Source organism: Polyodon spathula, chromosome 9 (assembly GCF_017654505.1).
Source record: "Polyodon spathula isolate WHYD16114869_AA chromosome 9, ASM1765450v1, whole genome shotgun sequence".
Classification (NCBI taxonomy): domain Eukaryota; kingdom Metazoa; phylum Chordata; class Actinopteri; order Acipenseriformes; family Polyodontidae; genus Polyodon; species Polyodon spathula.
This window is the reverse complement of record NC_054542.1, coordinates 48,964,110-48,979,320: the sequence shown is the minus strand read 5'-3', so window position 1 is coordinate 48,979,320 and position 15,211 is coordinate 48,964,110. Positions and strand designations below refer to the sequence as shown.

The 15,211-nt window shown below is 37.7% G+C and overlaps 1 protein-coding gene across 1 annotated transcript; it reads right to left on the bottom strand.

The window, feature by feature from the left end:
- Window positions 1-12,430: 12,430 nt before the first annotated feature.
- On the bottom strand, window positions 12,431-13,207 carry LOC121320372 (claudin-14-like). Its single transcript, XM_041258631.1, has one exon. The coding sequence runs from the start codon at window positions 13,178-13,180 to the stop codon at window positions 12,467-12,469; it is 714 nt and encodes a 237-aa protein (XP_041114565.1). The 5' UTR covers window positions 13,181-13,207; the 3' UTR covers window positions 12,431-12,466.
- Window positions 13,208-15,211: the final 2,004 nt, after the last annotated feature.

Genomic DNA, 15,211 nt, shown 5'->3' with positions numbered 1-15,211 from the left:
CAAACAGAAACATTTTTTCTTTGTATTCGGCTGGTGGGATTTGTTCATGTGAGCCGACATTACAAATTAATCTGTGTGTAAACTAAAAGTACATTTGAAAGGGCATGTGTCATGGAGTAAATGTAATTTAATTACATCTGATAATAATAATTAAAAAAAAAAGTTATTCACAAGTTCGTTGCCATGTAATTGCCGAAAAATAGCACACAATGAGTCTGTTACTACAATGAAATAACGTGACAATCCCAATAATCTGAAGTGATAGCAACATCCCTGTGAAGAAGCTGGCCTCATACACAGAATAATGTAAGCTTAATAGTATAAGTTTTACAGCACCCTATAGAAACAACTAATTTAGCTTTTCTTATTATTTCTTTTACCTGAGTTCACAATAAACAGTTTGGATGAATATTGCCGGTGTGAACCTGTTTATTTTCAAGGAGTGTTACAGTATACAGTATACCAGTGCCACTGATGCAGTCGGTGGGAATTTGGGCTTGCTTGCTTTGCAAAAAACACTGATCAAGCCTCACAAAAATATCCATTTAAACAAAATGTGTTTTATTACAGCATTTGACAAGTACTTTTAGGAGTAGGGTCCATTGAGTCTGAAACCAAACACATTTCATTAGGAGGACCTTTTTTATTGTCTGTCTTTGGCTGACTGTAGCTGTTCTGTTCCTTAATGAAAAATAACAACAATAACTGATAAATAACAAGGAGAATGAATCATGCGCTGTTTATTGTGCTGTGCATAAACATGTATTATTTCTCTCTCTGAGTCACAGATTTGTACAAAACCAGTGTTTTTCAGGACAGTAAAATGCAACATGAAAAGCCCAGCAAGTATAAAGATTGAAAACTCCCTTTGCCAGGAGAATCACAATGTACAGATACAATACTGACTGCTTCCCCAGGAAATATAAATACACTAATTCACAACACATCCTGTTTTTCTATGCTCACTCTTTTTTGGTTCCTTTTTCTTTTCAAAGCTTAGTCACTTAGATCACTTTATGGTTTCTGAAAAAAAAAAAAAAAAAAGTAACGCCCCCACCTTTTCGGTAGAGTCCCATTTAAAAACATGTTAATAATGAGGGACAAAGAGGCTGGCATATGGGAGGTTAGGGGCTGATGTTTGGGTTAACTGTGAGCCCGTCATCAGAGCAATAAGGGATTCTCATAGTATAGATATGCAAAAGCAGGACTCTGAGAGTCTGAGCAATAGCACACGTTTTGACTGCAAGAGGGGTTAAATACTGTTGGATCTTAAAGTAAATGTTCTCTGCCATGAACATCCATTCATTATGTGGGTCTGAAATGTGTGCTATTGAAGGAAACACAAAGAAAGCAAGCATGTGTTTCCATTTAAAACGTGGCTACCACCAAAGGCTAAAGCAATCTCTATTTGCACTTCCAGAACCATTCCATCTGGAGACTGAAGTTATCCCCACCCCTTTACTGGCTTCTTTCCTGTTAATAATCAATTAGCTGCTTCCCCCATAGACTGACATGCTTTCAGTCAGTAAGTGTTTTTGTACCCAGAAGGCACTGTCAGGGTGAAATGAACAAGAAAGTAAAGTACCAACAGACTGTGATGTTTCATGTGTTTCTTTTAAAACTGCCCACTTGAGACAGGTGAAGCTAATGGAGTGCACAATTGGTAAGATTTATAGAAATATTTTGTTATGTGTAATTACTTTAAAAATGTCAGCTTTAACCTGATGTAGTTGCTGTTCTGTGTACTGTACCAAATATTATTAATGTTTTCTGTGTCTCCCTTTCTCCTGTATAAGTATGACATTTTTCAAAAGGCTCAATAGGCACAGATACAAGCACCAGTTTATGGACTATTACGACGAGCAGTTAGGTCAAGATCTGTTTGTTAGGTTAAACATTTCAGAGGGAGATAAATGGCAAAAAAGGTCATGACTCCGGAAACAACCTCAGGGTTTCAGGAAAAAAAAATTACAATATTCCAAAAAACAGGAAGGGGTGGGTGATAATACCACCAGACAGAAGTTCCACTATAATGCAAAATGTGCTAAAAGTTCCATATTTCCCTATTTTACTAACTCAGCCCTGAATAGCCAAGATCTCTGAACATGCTTTGTTTCTTCTGTTGTGCTTGCAAATGTATGATAGTGGTTTATCCATACTCACATGGACAGGGTAGTCAGAAACATGCTGTCAGTTCAACTACACTAAACTCCTTTGGTGAGTCCTTGAGTGCCAAATCAAACAAGCATTGAATTGCCAGTGTGTGCATGAATACAAATCCAGGAGCCTGTATTAGTACACAAGAACATAGGAGCATGTACAAATGAGAGGGGTCCTTTCTGTCCATCAGTGCTTGTCTGTCAGGTTTTGAGGGATCCCATCCTTTAGCACCAAAACTGTGAATGGGTAAACCAGTCTTGTGTCTGACTCCGTTTAATTCCCAACTGTGTCCTCTGGTCATGTTTTCTCTGATGTTCTAATGTATTGGCAAGGGTTAACTTTGTCCACTTTGTTCCTCATCCTTCTTTGTTCTAGGCTAAATAGATTGAATTCCCTAATCCGCTTGCAGTCTAACCTGTGCATTCTACAACCTCATCATAACGAAGACCTTAATAAAAGGAAACTATAATAAGTCTCCATACTCTGTGGTATTATCTGCTATAGATTAGTTACTAGAACTGGTGGTATCGAGAATCTCTACAGTAAAGATATATTGTCTTGGTCTTTTACATTGCAGTTATTTATATAGCTGGGTTATCCATGAAAGATATACAGTTTGCTAATGAGACAGCTTCCCATCCAGAAATCTCTTGCAACATGAGATAAAAGAGTAAAGTCTGAGCTTTGCTGAAAGGATTCTTATAGACCGTTCTTGATAGCCAGAGATTAATGATTAAAAGATAAGTCATTTTTTTTCTCTGTGAAACTGGGAAGCAGACATGTTAGAACAAGACAAAGTACCGTACTGCCAACAAGTACACTTTACAACAGTGGAAAGCAGGAGTGGCACTGGGTGAATGTTTCCATTGCATACGTTTGAGAACAAAGACACCTGCAGTTTCATTGGAGTAGGAGGGGGTCGACAGTGTGACAGGTGAGTTAAATAAGTGCATGTATGTGTGCAAAGAAAGGACCTCACAGGCCTAATGCAGCTTGTCATTTATCAATTAGTTTTATTATATGATGGGCTACTTTATGTTTTGTGTTGCAGACCCTGGAATGCGTGAATGAATTAAATGTATTGACGGGCAACAGAATACAAAACGTATGTTGAATGATTGTTGAATGTAGCATATATAGCAGACTATATGTCTACAGAAAATCTAAAACAGCAGGCAGAGATGTTGCTCTTTCAGCATCTCTTTGGTGGGAAATAATGCTCCTATCCATTGTGATATTTCAGCATATCACCTGACCCTGTCATGCAATCATTATTAAATAATTTTATTTAATTAAAAATAAATTGTTCAAATTCTTTTAGCATATTTCCATATTGCAAAAGCAAAGCAGTCCTACACAGTCGTTGAGAAGCTTATGTTATTGCCTGTCTCAGTGTGGACTTCATTAAAGATAATGCCAGATAAGGAGGCAGCACAAAACATCCAGTGTGTCCTGCTGTCGAATAATACTGTGCAAAGCAAAGACTAATTGATATGAGTGCACCCTGCTGGATATGAATACACTGTACAGGATATGAATACACTGTACTGGATATGAATACACCCTGCTGGATATGAATACACTGTACTGGATATGAATACACTGTGCTGGATATGAATACACTGTGCTGGATCTGAATACACTGTACTGGATATGAGTACAAAGTGCTGGATATGAATACGCTGTACTGGATATGAATACACTGTACTGGATATGAGTACACAGTGCTGGATATGAATACACTGTACTGGATATGAATACACTGTACTGGATATGAATACACTGTGCTGGATATGAGTACACAGTGTTGGATATGAATACACTGTACTGGATATGAGTACACAGTGCTGGATATGAATACACTGTACTGGATATGAATACACCCTGCTGGATATGAATAAACTGTACTGGATATGAATACACTGTACTGGATATGAGTACACTGCGCTGGATATGAATACACTGTGCTGGATATGAATACACTGTACTGGATATGAATACACTGTGCTGGATATGAATACACTGTGCTGGATATGAATACACTGTGCTGGATATGAATACACTCTGCTGGATATGAGTACACTGTACTGGATATGAATACACTGTACTGGATATGAATACACTGTACTGGATAAGAATACACTGTACTGGATATGAATACACCCTGCTGGATATGATTACACCCTGCTGGATATGAATACACTGTACTGGATATGAATACACCCTGCTGGATATGAATACACTGTGCTGGATATGAATACACTGTACTGGATATGAATACACTGTACTGGATATGAGTACACAGTGCTGGATATGAATACACTGTACTGGATATGAATACACTGTGCTGGATATGAATACACTGTGCTGGATATGAATACACTGTACTGGATATGAGTACACTGTGCTGGATATGAATACACTGTACTGGATATGAATACACAGTGCTGGATATGAATACACTGTACTGGATATGAATACACTGTGCTGGATATGAATACACTGTACTGGATATGAATACACTGTGCTGGATATGAATACACTCTGCTGGATATGAATACACTGTACTGGATATGAATACACTGTACTGGATATGAATACACTGTACTGGATATGAATACACTGTACTGGATATGAATACACTGTGCTGGATATGAATACACTGTGCTGGATATGAATGTACTGGATATGAATACACTGTACTGGATATGAATACACTGTGCTGGATATGAATACACCCTGCTGGATATGAATAAACTGTACTGGATATGAATACACTGTACTGGATATGAGTACACTGCGCTGGATATGAATACACTGTGCTGGATATGAATACACTGTACTGGATATGAATACACCCTGCTGGATATGAATACACTGTACTGGATATGAATATACTGTACTGGATATGAGTACACAGTGCTGGATATGAATACGCTGTACTGGATATGAATACACTGTGCTGGATATGAATACACTGTACTGGATATGAATAAACTGTGTTGGATATGAATACACCTTGCTGGATATGAATACACTGTACTGGATATGAGTACACAGTGCTGGATATGAATACGCTGTACTGGATATGAATACACTGTACTGGATATGAGTACACAGTGCTGGATATGAATACACTGTACTGGATATGAATACACTGTACTGGATATAAATACACCCTGCTGGATATGAATACACTGAATACACTGTGCTGGATATGAATACACTGTGCTGGATATGAATACACCCTGCTGGATTCAGACATTAGGGTGTATTCAAAGTATTTAAACAGAGGAGGATCTGAATACAGCCAGTGTTGTTGCACAGTTGCACTGACAGAAATGCACTACTGCTGATTTTCATAATTTGCACACATTTTAATCTACTCAGGGGCAGAATTTAGATCTTCTTTTGTTTGGATCAATTAAGAAGACTCCAGTGGGACGAGGCCTGGATGCTAAATTAGTTACATTTGATGCAGTTTTGTAGAAGCCCTCAAGGCATTTCAAGCGAATACAAAACACACTGTTAACAAAGATTACTATTGAAATAGACGTCTTTCAATTCAGCACTTCCTCATTGCGTTTATTTCTGCTGTCTTCTGGCCAAGCATAGCAGCCGGAACTCCCCCCAAAGGGTTGCAAATCTGTATCCTGTGATATACTGTAGGTGTTGTACTTTATTACTGCGTGTGCCCCCCTTCAGTGAGAACCTCTTCCTTAGCACAAGATATGAACTGTGTCATAATCTCGGGTATGTGGAGGCGGCTTGTCTTTATGACAAGTCTCTACATAACCACTTGTTCCTGTTACTTCGTGCTGCAGGTTTTTCTTCTTCTATGTGCTAAATATGTGACTTATGTCATTGCAAAAAAAATTAATAAAAAGCTTCAATCTATGACTAACAATCGTTCCATTACAGTGTACAGAAAAGGAGAAGTATCAGAACAGCTTGCTGTAGACCTAGTTATGGTTTTTAGTTTCACTGATGCATGGAAAAATAAACTAGCTGTTCCTGTTTCACACGCCTGCATTGCTTTTGTATGTGTCAGACTGATTAAGATATAATATAGGCAAAGAAAATCTTTGAGAAGTGAAATTGTTTATTTGATAAGTAAAATTTTGTTTTTGGGGAGCACTTTACATTAATTTTGTTGCATAAATGATGATGATTTTGACAAATATTTGCTTGTTTTATGATGATGACAAATATTTGCTTGTTTTATTGCCACCATCAGGCGTTTCTCAGGCGTTTTAGGAAAATTCCTGGGACATTTCTTTATTTCATTGGCAAATAGTATTACTGATAGAAGTGTTGTTGGGTTAACAGCTTGTATGGTGATAGAGCTACTGTATCTTAAGTTATCTTATATTATCTACAAGTTATATAGTGAGAGAGGTATATTTGGCTTAAGAAGATTTAAATCTTTCCCCTGATTTTTAAAGTGGTAATAACAGTTTTGGTGGTTAAAAAATAAATAAAAATGTTGGTGCTTCTTTGCAACCTAAAACACTGCTTTTGAAGCACACTCCTACTTCAAACACAATTTTCTTAAAACCCCATGTGTAACAACCCTTATAAAAGGTTACCATAGTAAAAGCATAGCAAAGTGTGACACATATAGAATAATGCATGGGCTGCAGTGCATTACGAGAGCCTATAGTGTTGAGGGGTTGTGTCATCGTAAACCATGAGAACACGGAGCAGCAGTCCTCCCAAGATTCTAATTCTTCTTTCTTCCTCACAGGGCTGCTTTATTTCTTCAAAATACTCCAAGTCAGAAAAGAATGCAACTATGATTTATTGAACTCATTGTGCATAGCTTAGAATTACCATCGTGTGATATGATTTGTCTACACTTGTATAGGTGATCCTTGAGGTAGGTGTTTCTGAAGGTGTTTTTTTTTTTTTTTTTTTTTTTGGAAAGTATGTAGCTTCTGAATAACCCTTTTTTTATATTCCTCAATGGTCTATTCTATTGTTACGCATTCAGTAGAACCCAAGGCATCAAAGATACTGTTAAATTGAGCCATTCTAATATTACAATATCTCACATGTTTAAAGAAAGAAAAAAAGTTTATAAATGTTTAAGCACCTTTGATCCTGTGAATATAAAAACTGTGTTTGTACTACAATACATGTATCTGTGGTTAACCAATTAAATCCTAGGCATAAAACATCATTCATCAATGTGCCTCACACTTACTGTAACATATGTACATGTATGCTTACCAAGTAATTCATCATCATTATTGTATCAAATTAAATTACTGTCCAAGTAATTGGAATGGTCATTAATTACATTCCAGGAGATAGTAATTGTAATTGTAATTACTTCTGAGCATGGCTAATTATGATTGCTAATTACTTTGTAATGCAAGTGACCACAACCCTGGTGTAATCGTGTTAGCAATTTGTAAACATATTGTTCCAGTTGGTTCATTCACAGAAGTTGTTCTATAACTTATCCAAAATGTACTATCATGTCAATGTGGATAGTTTTTTTTTTTTTTTTTTTTTTTTTTAATATTTTGTAACATTTTGTAAATACAGCTGGCTATCAAGCTATTTGATTTCATGTTCATGCTGAATCTCTTATCACCTGTGTGTGCCCCACACATAGCTTCCCTCTGATATGATGGCACTACTTTTCTTGGCTGCTATTGTGCTTATTTTGGATGTTTGCATTCATTTACTGGACATTTTGAGAACAAAATGTTTTTTAATAGCATTTTAAATGGAGAATACAATACATCTAAACTATCTACAGTGAACTCAATACAAATATCTATTTTAACCATATCTATTTTATATATGTTAAGTAATTTAGTTTAAAGAGTCAGTGTTACATGTATATAAGAATACCTTTGAGATATACAGTTCCCCAAAAAGATTTAGAGCACAAAAAAACTGGACAGAAACTAAGTGTCAACAATGCAGTGCCACATGCCAGTCACACTAATGCAAGATCCAAATACCAAATGCAGTACCACATGCCAGTCACACTAATGCAAGATCCAAATACCAAATGCAGTGCCACATGCCAGTCACACTAATGCAAGATCCAAATACCAAATGCAGTACCACATGCCAGTCACACTAATGCAAGATCCAAATACCAAATGCAGTGCCACATGCCAGTCACACTAATGCAAGATCCAAATACCAAATGCAGTGCCACATGCCAGTTACACTAATGCAAGATCCAAATACCAAATGCAGTGCCACATGCCAGTCACACTAATGCAAGATCCAAATACCAAATGCAGTGCCACATGCCAGTCACACTAATGCAAGATCCAAATACCAAATGCAGTGCCACATGCCAGTCACACTAATGCAAGATCCAAATACCAAATGCAGTGCCACATGCCAGTCACACTAATGCAAGATCCAAATACCAAATGCAGTGCCACACGTCGGTCACAAATGCAATTGTAACAGACTCAGCGCTGTCAGCAACCACGTAGTGCAGTGAAGAAATCAAAGAGCCTAACTCTGACCCTAACCCTTATCCTAACCCTTACCCTAGCCCAAACCCTTACCCTAACCCTAGCAGTAGCCCTAACCCTAACCCTAACCCTAACCCTAACTCTTATCCTAACCTTTACCCAAGTCAAAACCCTTACCCTAACCCTAACAGTAACCCTAACCCTAACCCTATCCCTATCCCTAGCCCTAACCCCTACCCTAACTTTTTAACTTAAAGAACTAAGTATATTTGCTGCTGTTGTTGGCTTTGGCAGTTACTCTTTTGACAGAAGCATTGAGTTGAATAAACTATTTGGCCACAAGGTGTCACTGTTACTTCATATAAAATAATATTGTCTGACAAGAAAATGATCTTGTGGGAAGCTTATGACTTCTGAACATCCTTTTACCCGAAACCCAAACACTGCCTCCCTACCCTTAACAACAAGCCTAACCTTAACTAACCCTTCTACACATCCATTTGAAAGGACTTGTTTAAAGACAGTAATTAAAATAAGCATGCTCTTCAATTAAAATAAGAGTGCTCTTCTTTTGAAATTGAAACAATTTATTTGTTTTTCAACCACAAGAAAACGAGAATTATATATGAGAAGATAAACTATAGTATATATATATATATATATATATATATATATATATCATTTAATTCGTGTTATATTATATATATAACCTGAACAACATATACTATCATAATTCATATCAGAAATATAACTGATGTACTACATGTCTTTTGTCCACCTTCAATTTTATTCAGGTTCATGATACTCTGTTTAAGACTCAGCAAATTCTTGCAAGGTCAAAAACACAGTTTGGGATATCATTTTTGCTGTCTATTTGTAGCTAGTCCAAATCTTTTATTCACTTCACCCTAACCTTTGTGCCTGGCTAAACAAAGTGTGCAGCTGTATCAGCCTTAAATACACAAACAGTGACAAGCTGGACTATATGATGATTGTGAGCGGTGTTAAAACACACTTTATTTTAGATCTAGTAAGTACAACTGGCATGCTTTGCTGAAACACCAAGAAAAGCAATGGGTTTATTTATCTGTGTCTATTCCTCCAAGGTCAAACTGACATTTGTTTTCAAATAAACCAGTAGTTGAATGTTCCAATTGGTCATGAAGGGCCAGAAGCACTTCTTTTAAATCAATCACTGTAAATGCTTTTGAGCAAACTATTACTCGGCTCACATGTTCTGCTCAATTAGCTAGGGGCCACTTTTTAAGTCAGTGTTGTCTATCTCAATTGTTTATCTAATTGGGGAGACAGTTTAAAAGCTGTATTTCATTTTGATAAGCCTATGCTTGTGATATCCAGCAGTGAAAAGGCTTAGGAATACCATTACAGAATATAACATGTTACTGGACACTGTGCAGGGATAAACTATAGTTAAGATTTTCTCTAATAGCCTGCCTTATACAAGTATGCTATAAAACTTGATTTGGATTAAACATGCTGTTTAATCCCCAGATCCCAGTCGAACTGAGGGCCTATGTGCTGAGCTTCAACAACATCTGGACAAGTGACCACTACCTACAATAATGTATGCCCAGACCTCTGGAAGACACGTGGGCTCTTTGACCTTGTGAGCTAGGACAGTGCTAGCCACAAATTGAAAAGAAAAACACCTCTCTTATATTTCCAAACTTCATTTTATTTATTTATTTATTTATTTATGTATGTATGTATGTATTTATTTATTCTTTAACCAGGAATAAACCCATTGAGTCTGAGGCTTTATTTACAAGAATGTCCTGACAAGATGACCAGAAACAGACAGCAGTGATTTCACATCATTAACAACGACAAACATCACACATTCAATCTGGGATCAGAAACTCTTGCACTTCCATCATTCCTGGAACTCTTTCATTATAATAAATGCAATCTTAGTTATTATTCCACATTCAGCTGATACATTTGGGTTATTTGTCTGATGCTTGAACATATCCTGGATACTCTGGTCCAGACTATTTCATACCATAGGGTCGCTGTGACTAAATGCTAACACTGCATTAGAGCAAGGTCCTGCTTTGGAATGGACTGACTGTGCCACAAGAGAGTCCTGCTGTGTTAGAGTATCTGTTCACATGCCTTCATTTCAATATATAAGATGTTCAGTGAGTCACTTAATAAGGCAAGTGTTTGGTTTCAGGGGTAATAACCAAGACAAACCCAAGTTCTTACCTGTCATTAGCATGACATCACTGCTGAAGTTCTACGTGCTTCATTTTCAAGTCAGTGTATGCACCCACCTACTTTATTTCACATCTTCCTATGTCTCACAATCCCAGCTGGGTCAGGTGTTGCACAGGAAGTAAGTATATACTCTAGTGTGGCCAATGGCAAGTAAGAGTATGGGAAATGAAAGGATTTACATCAGATTCTACAGAGATCATTTTTTCATTTTAAAACGTTTAGTTATAAGTACAGTATAATGATTAAACAGCTGTTTCGTGTAAATTGTTTTTTAATATCCCTTATTACATTATGTTATGGTATACTGCAATCGCTAAGCGTGGTTCAGGATCATGTTGCTTATTATTTTGATTGTATTCTCATGTTTCCTCTCATGATTGCAAAGTGGTTTCGTTCTCCAGGCAGGCTCGAAGCTGATCTGTTAGTTGTAGAGCTGAATCCCACTTTGGTTTAAGTCAGACCAGCAGCAGGGATGGGAATGTACACAGATCACAGTGAACCCAATCTAAAAAGCTTTCACATGGCTTATTGAACAATTGTTTTAAAAGTCTTTTTTTTTTAGTTTTATTTTTTCTGTTTTAATAAATACAATACAATTGAATTGTTCTAGACTAGCTGAAAAAAAATAGCAATAATGTAAATGTGTTAATTCACAATGATACAAAGACTTTAAATTCTTGAATTTGTAGGCTTGGTAAGCTTTGTAAATCTTGTGTCTGTCTCAAGCCAATCGCTAGCCTTTCAGTCATTAGAGCTTTATAACGGACATGTATAAAGAGGCAGCACAGTACAATACAAGCTGTTACCCCATGACAAAATATGCAATCACTCCTCATCTCTGACTCTTACCTCTGACTTTTTTTTTATGAAAACAATGTGTTCCTTTGATGTCAAACATTTTCAGCAGCTGTAACACAAACACATGCACCCAGCTGCTGATAAGGCTGGCAGTCACAATCTGTACCTGAAATGAAATGGATCAGCTTAGTGGTCATTCCCATCCCTGTGTATACTGAGAGAGAAAGCCTCTGATCCCTCTGTGGAGGAATCCTATAAGAAGAGCTTACAAGAAGGCTTCCTCTTCTTTTACCAATTCATATGCTTCACAGCCCTTAGTCCCTCTAATTAGCAGCAATCATAGTGATTTAGCTCCTTTAAGTCTTCTGTTGTCATTAAATTTCCTGTTAAAATAAGGAAGTCCACCCACTTATGGATTTGTGTGTATGATATCAAATACATTTCCAAATTAGACAATACAGAATAACAGCATGCAATGCCAATCCATGTAAAAGAGACCTGTGCAGCAGCAGTAAAATTAACAGTGTGTATGAAAAACAAACTCAACATTTACACATGGTGCATTTACAAAAAAAAAAAACAAAGCATGAAACCAATAAATACAAACATATCATGAAAAATCAAAATCGACAACAACAAAACAATTGGTTATTGTCCAGCAAAAATTTACAAGCTGTCAAAATCAGTGCGGATCACAGCTTTGAGTCTGTTCCTTAAGAGATCATGTTATTTGTGTGGACAACACTGCAAATAAGTGGATATCCAAACCTACTCCTGATTTGTGCCTGCAGTCTCTAGCAGAGTCTCTGCGCCACTCACACGTAGTCGTTGAGTCTATACCCGCTGCTGGAGGCAGAGGAGCTGGAGGGGTTGTGGTTTCCTTTGTAGGCGGCAGGGGGACGGTAAGCTGGTGCAGCCCTGTATGTGCCACGGGGGATTTGAGCCCGGTAAGGGAAGTGGTTCTGGACCTCCCCACAGGACAGGCAAAGAAGTGCTCCCCCAAGGATGGTGAGGCCAGCAGAGACAAAGCCCACATAAATGGCCTGCCCGATCTCATACTTCATGCCGTTGGGCAACAAGGGATTGTAGAAGTCCTGGATGACATCATTGGTGGACCATGAGATGGGGACCAAGCCAAGGATGCCAGCGATCACGAAGCTGGCACCTCCACTTACTGCCAGGGGGTTCTTGGCAGAGGATCCGCGGACACAGCGTGTGCACTTCATCCCCACTGCTGAGAGAATGGCAGCGAGAGTGGAAAGCACACAGGAGAGGACCATCAGAGCCCGGGCAGCCTGCAGGTCCCTGGGCAGGGCCAGCTGGGAGCGATGGATCTCACACTGGTAGATGCCTGTGCTGTGCCAAGCACACTCCATCCACAGCCCCTTCATATAAGCCGTTGCCGTGATAATGTTGGAGCCTACATATGCCGTCCTTCGCCAGTGGGGAAGAACAGTAGCCACCAAAGTCCCAAAAAGACCAAAAAGACCAAAGAAAAAGCCTAACAACTGGACTGCCATGCTGGCCATCTTTGGTGTGGTTCTTTGTAATAAAGAATCTTCTCTTTCTCGTCTGCTTTTTCCGTGTTTGGCAGATGAGCTAGATAAATCAAACTGCTCACTTCTCAATAAACAGGGCCTGTGTCAGCTGACTGTTCTGTGAGGCTCACTGTTTCCTTGTGACTTCCATCGGTTCAATGGGTCTCTTGCAAGCTGCTTTAATATGGCTTCAGTAAGCTGAGCTTTCTGATGATGAATGTTCTCTGATGGAGGTGAAGGAAGCTTGTTTTCTGTTGCTTGCACAGTTTCTCTCTCCTCTTACTGAATGTACAGACTGTACTTATTGACCAATGCAACCTGGCAATGGGGTAAAAAGAAACATGGTTAAACATTGACTTAGAAGGTTAAGCAGCAACACTTTAATTGCATCGAGTAAAACAAATTAACATATAAAACGCAGTGGCATGTCACTCAAGTTTTTTTGCATAGACCTCCTTCATACATTCTTTAAAGGATATATAAAATAAATCGGATTGATGTTTACCATATGCGGAGAGTAAGGGTAACTGTGTTTGTTGAAAATTTTAGGGTATCAAACCGGTTTGGAAATCTTTGGCAAAATCTTTGATAGCATTTTGTAATGGAAGTGAAAACCAGTTAATTATTAATTGCATTAAATAGCCATTAACAGTCATATTAAAAAGAAAATTGTTGACATAAAGAAAATATTTTCTCACGGTTAGTAAGTGAAAGTTAGACTTCTGTCCTGTTACCTAATCTGCAATCTGGGGAGTTGCAGTTCTTGGGGATCTCTTACAAACATTCCCCACAGTAAAATCACAGTAAAAGCATAGTAAAGCACAAGTAAGCATTGTAAAGCACAGAGAGGGATGGTAATGCGTATTAAAAAAAAACAGAAAACAGGGTAAACTATGGTAAATGCATATAACCATGGGGAAAGCATGGACAGACAAAACATTTTCTTCATCAGCAACACATCTTGGATTTCTATGAGTGCATCTAGAGTTTAAGTCATTGCATTTCACAAATATGTTAATTTCTTAAATACTGTATGTATACAAGAAGTTTGCAGAATTGGCATATCATTTGAGCATCAGCTGTACCCTCTTGGAAAATACAGAACTGCTGGTTTTATATGGGCAAAGCTGGATTGTGTTAATGCTGCTATGAAAACGTGTTCTGTGCTTGCAGTAACAGTTCTCTTCCTGTTCCAGGACTACAGTATAGTACTCTTCTACTGCTGGATAACCCCCATCGGGTCTATTTTAATTATCTAAACAGGGGAAAATCTTAATACTGCTTGTGGTATAACCCTAATTTTCTGCAGTCCTCATTTCACTGTATTTATTTAATTGTATATAATACTGTTGATAGAAATAATCATCCTAGGGAGGAAACAGCAGAAAGATAAATGCAGTGAAAAGCAGTGGTGTTATACTGTAGAGGTGAAGCAGCATACACAGTTCATTGTGTCATTGCAACACAGTCTCAGAATTCATATTTTGTTGCAGTACCCCTATGAACTCTGGTGCTATTGGAGGTGAAGCACAGACTAAACATGCATCTCGCTGTGTCTTTTTATTTTTAGAAACTGTTTAGTTGCTATTTTGGGAAGCTATTTTTGGATAATTGTTCCTAATTTAACACAACATCCTGGTCAACACGGTTTCCATGCCCAAATATAGGTTGCTTCCAGTTCTGGTGTTAAACATTAACTCATAGTTTCCACATTAGTGTAGTAGACATCATGGCACATTTAACACGTAGAGTACTTGTATTGACTTAAAAAACATGAATGGATTAGGGCATAAACAAATGCATATTTAATTTGTTTATTTTTTTATTTTTTTGACAAAGCCCAATATGACCAATAAACTACAGTGGTTTGCAGAACTATTCACCCCACGACGCTTTCAAATTAGACTTTACATGTAGAATCTACACAAACTACTCCACTTTGATAAAGTTAAAAAATGCATATAGAATATAAATAAGTAAGATTTACAGAGAAAAAAAAGATTACTCTCATTTGCATAAGTA

Coding starts and splice junctions, on each gene's coding strand:
- LOC121320372 (XM_041258631.1), bottom strand. CDS start 13,180: ATGGCCAGCATGGCAGTCCAGTTGTTAGGCTTTTTCTTTGGTCTTTTT.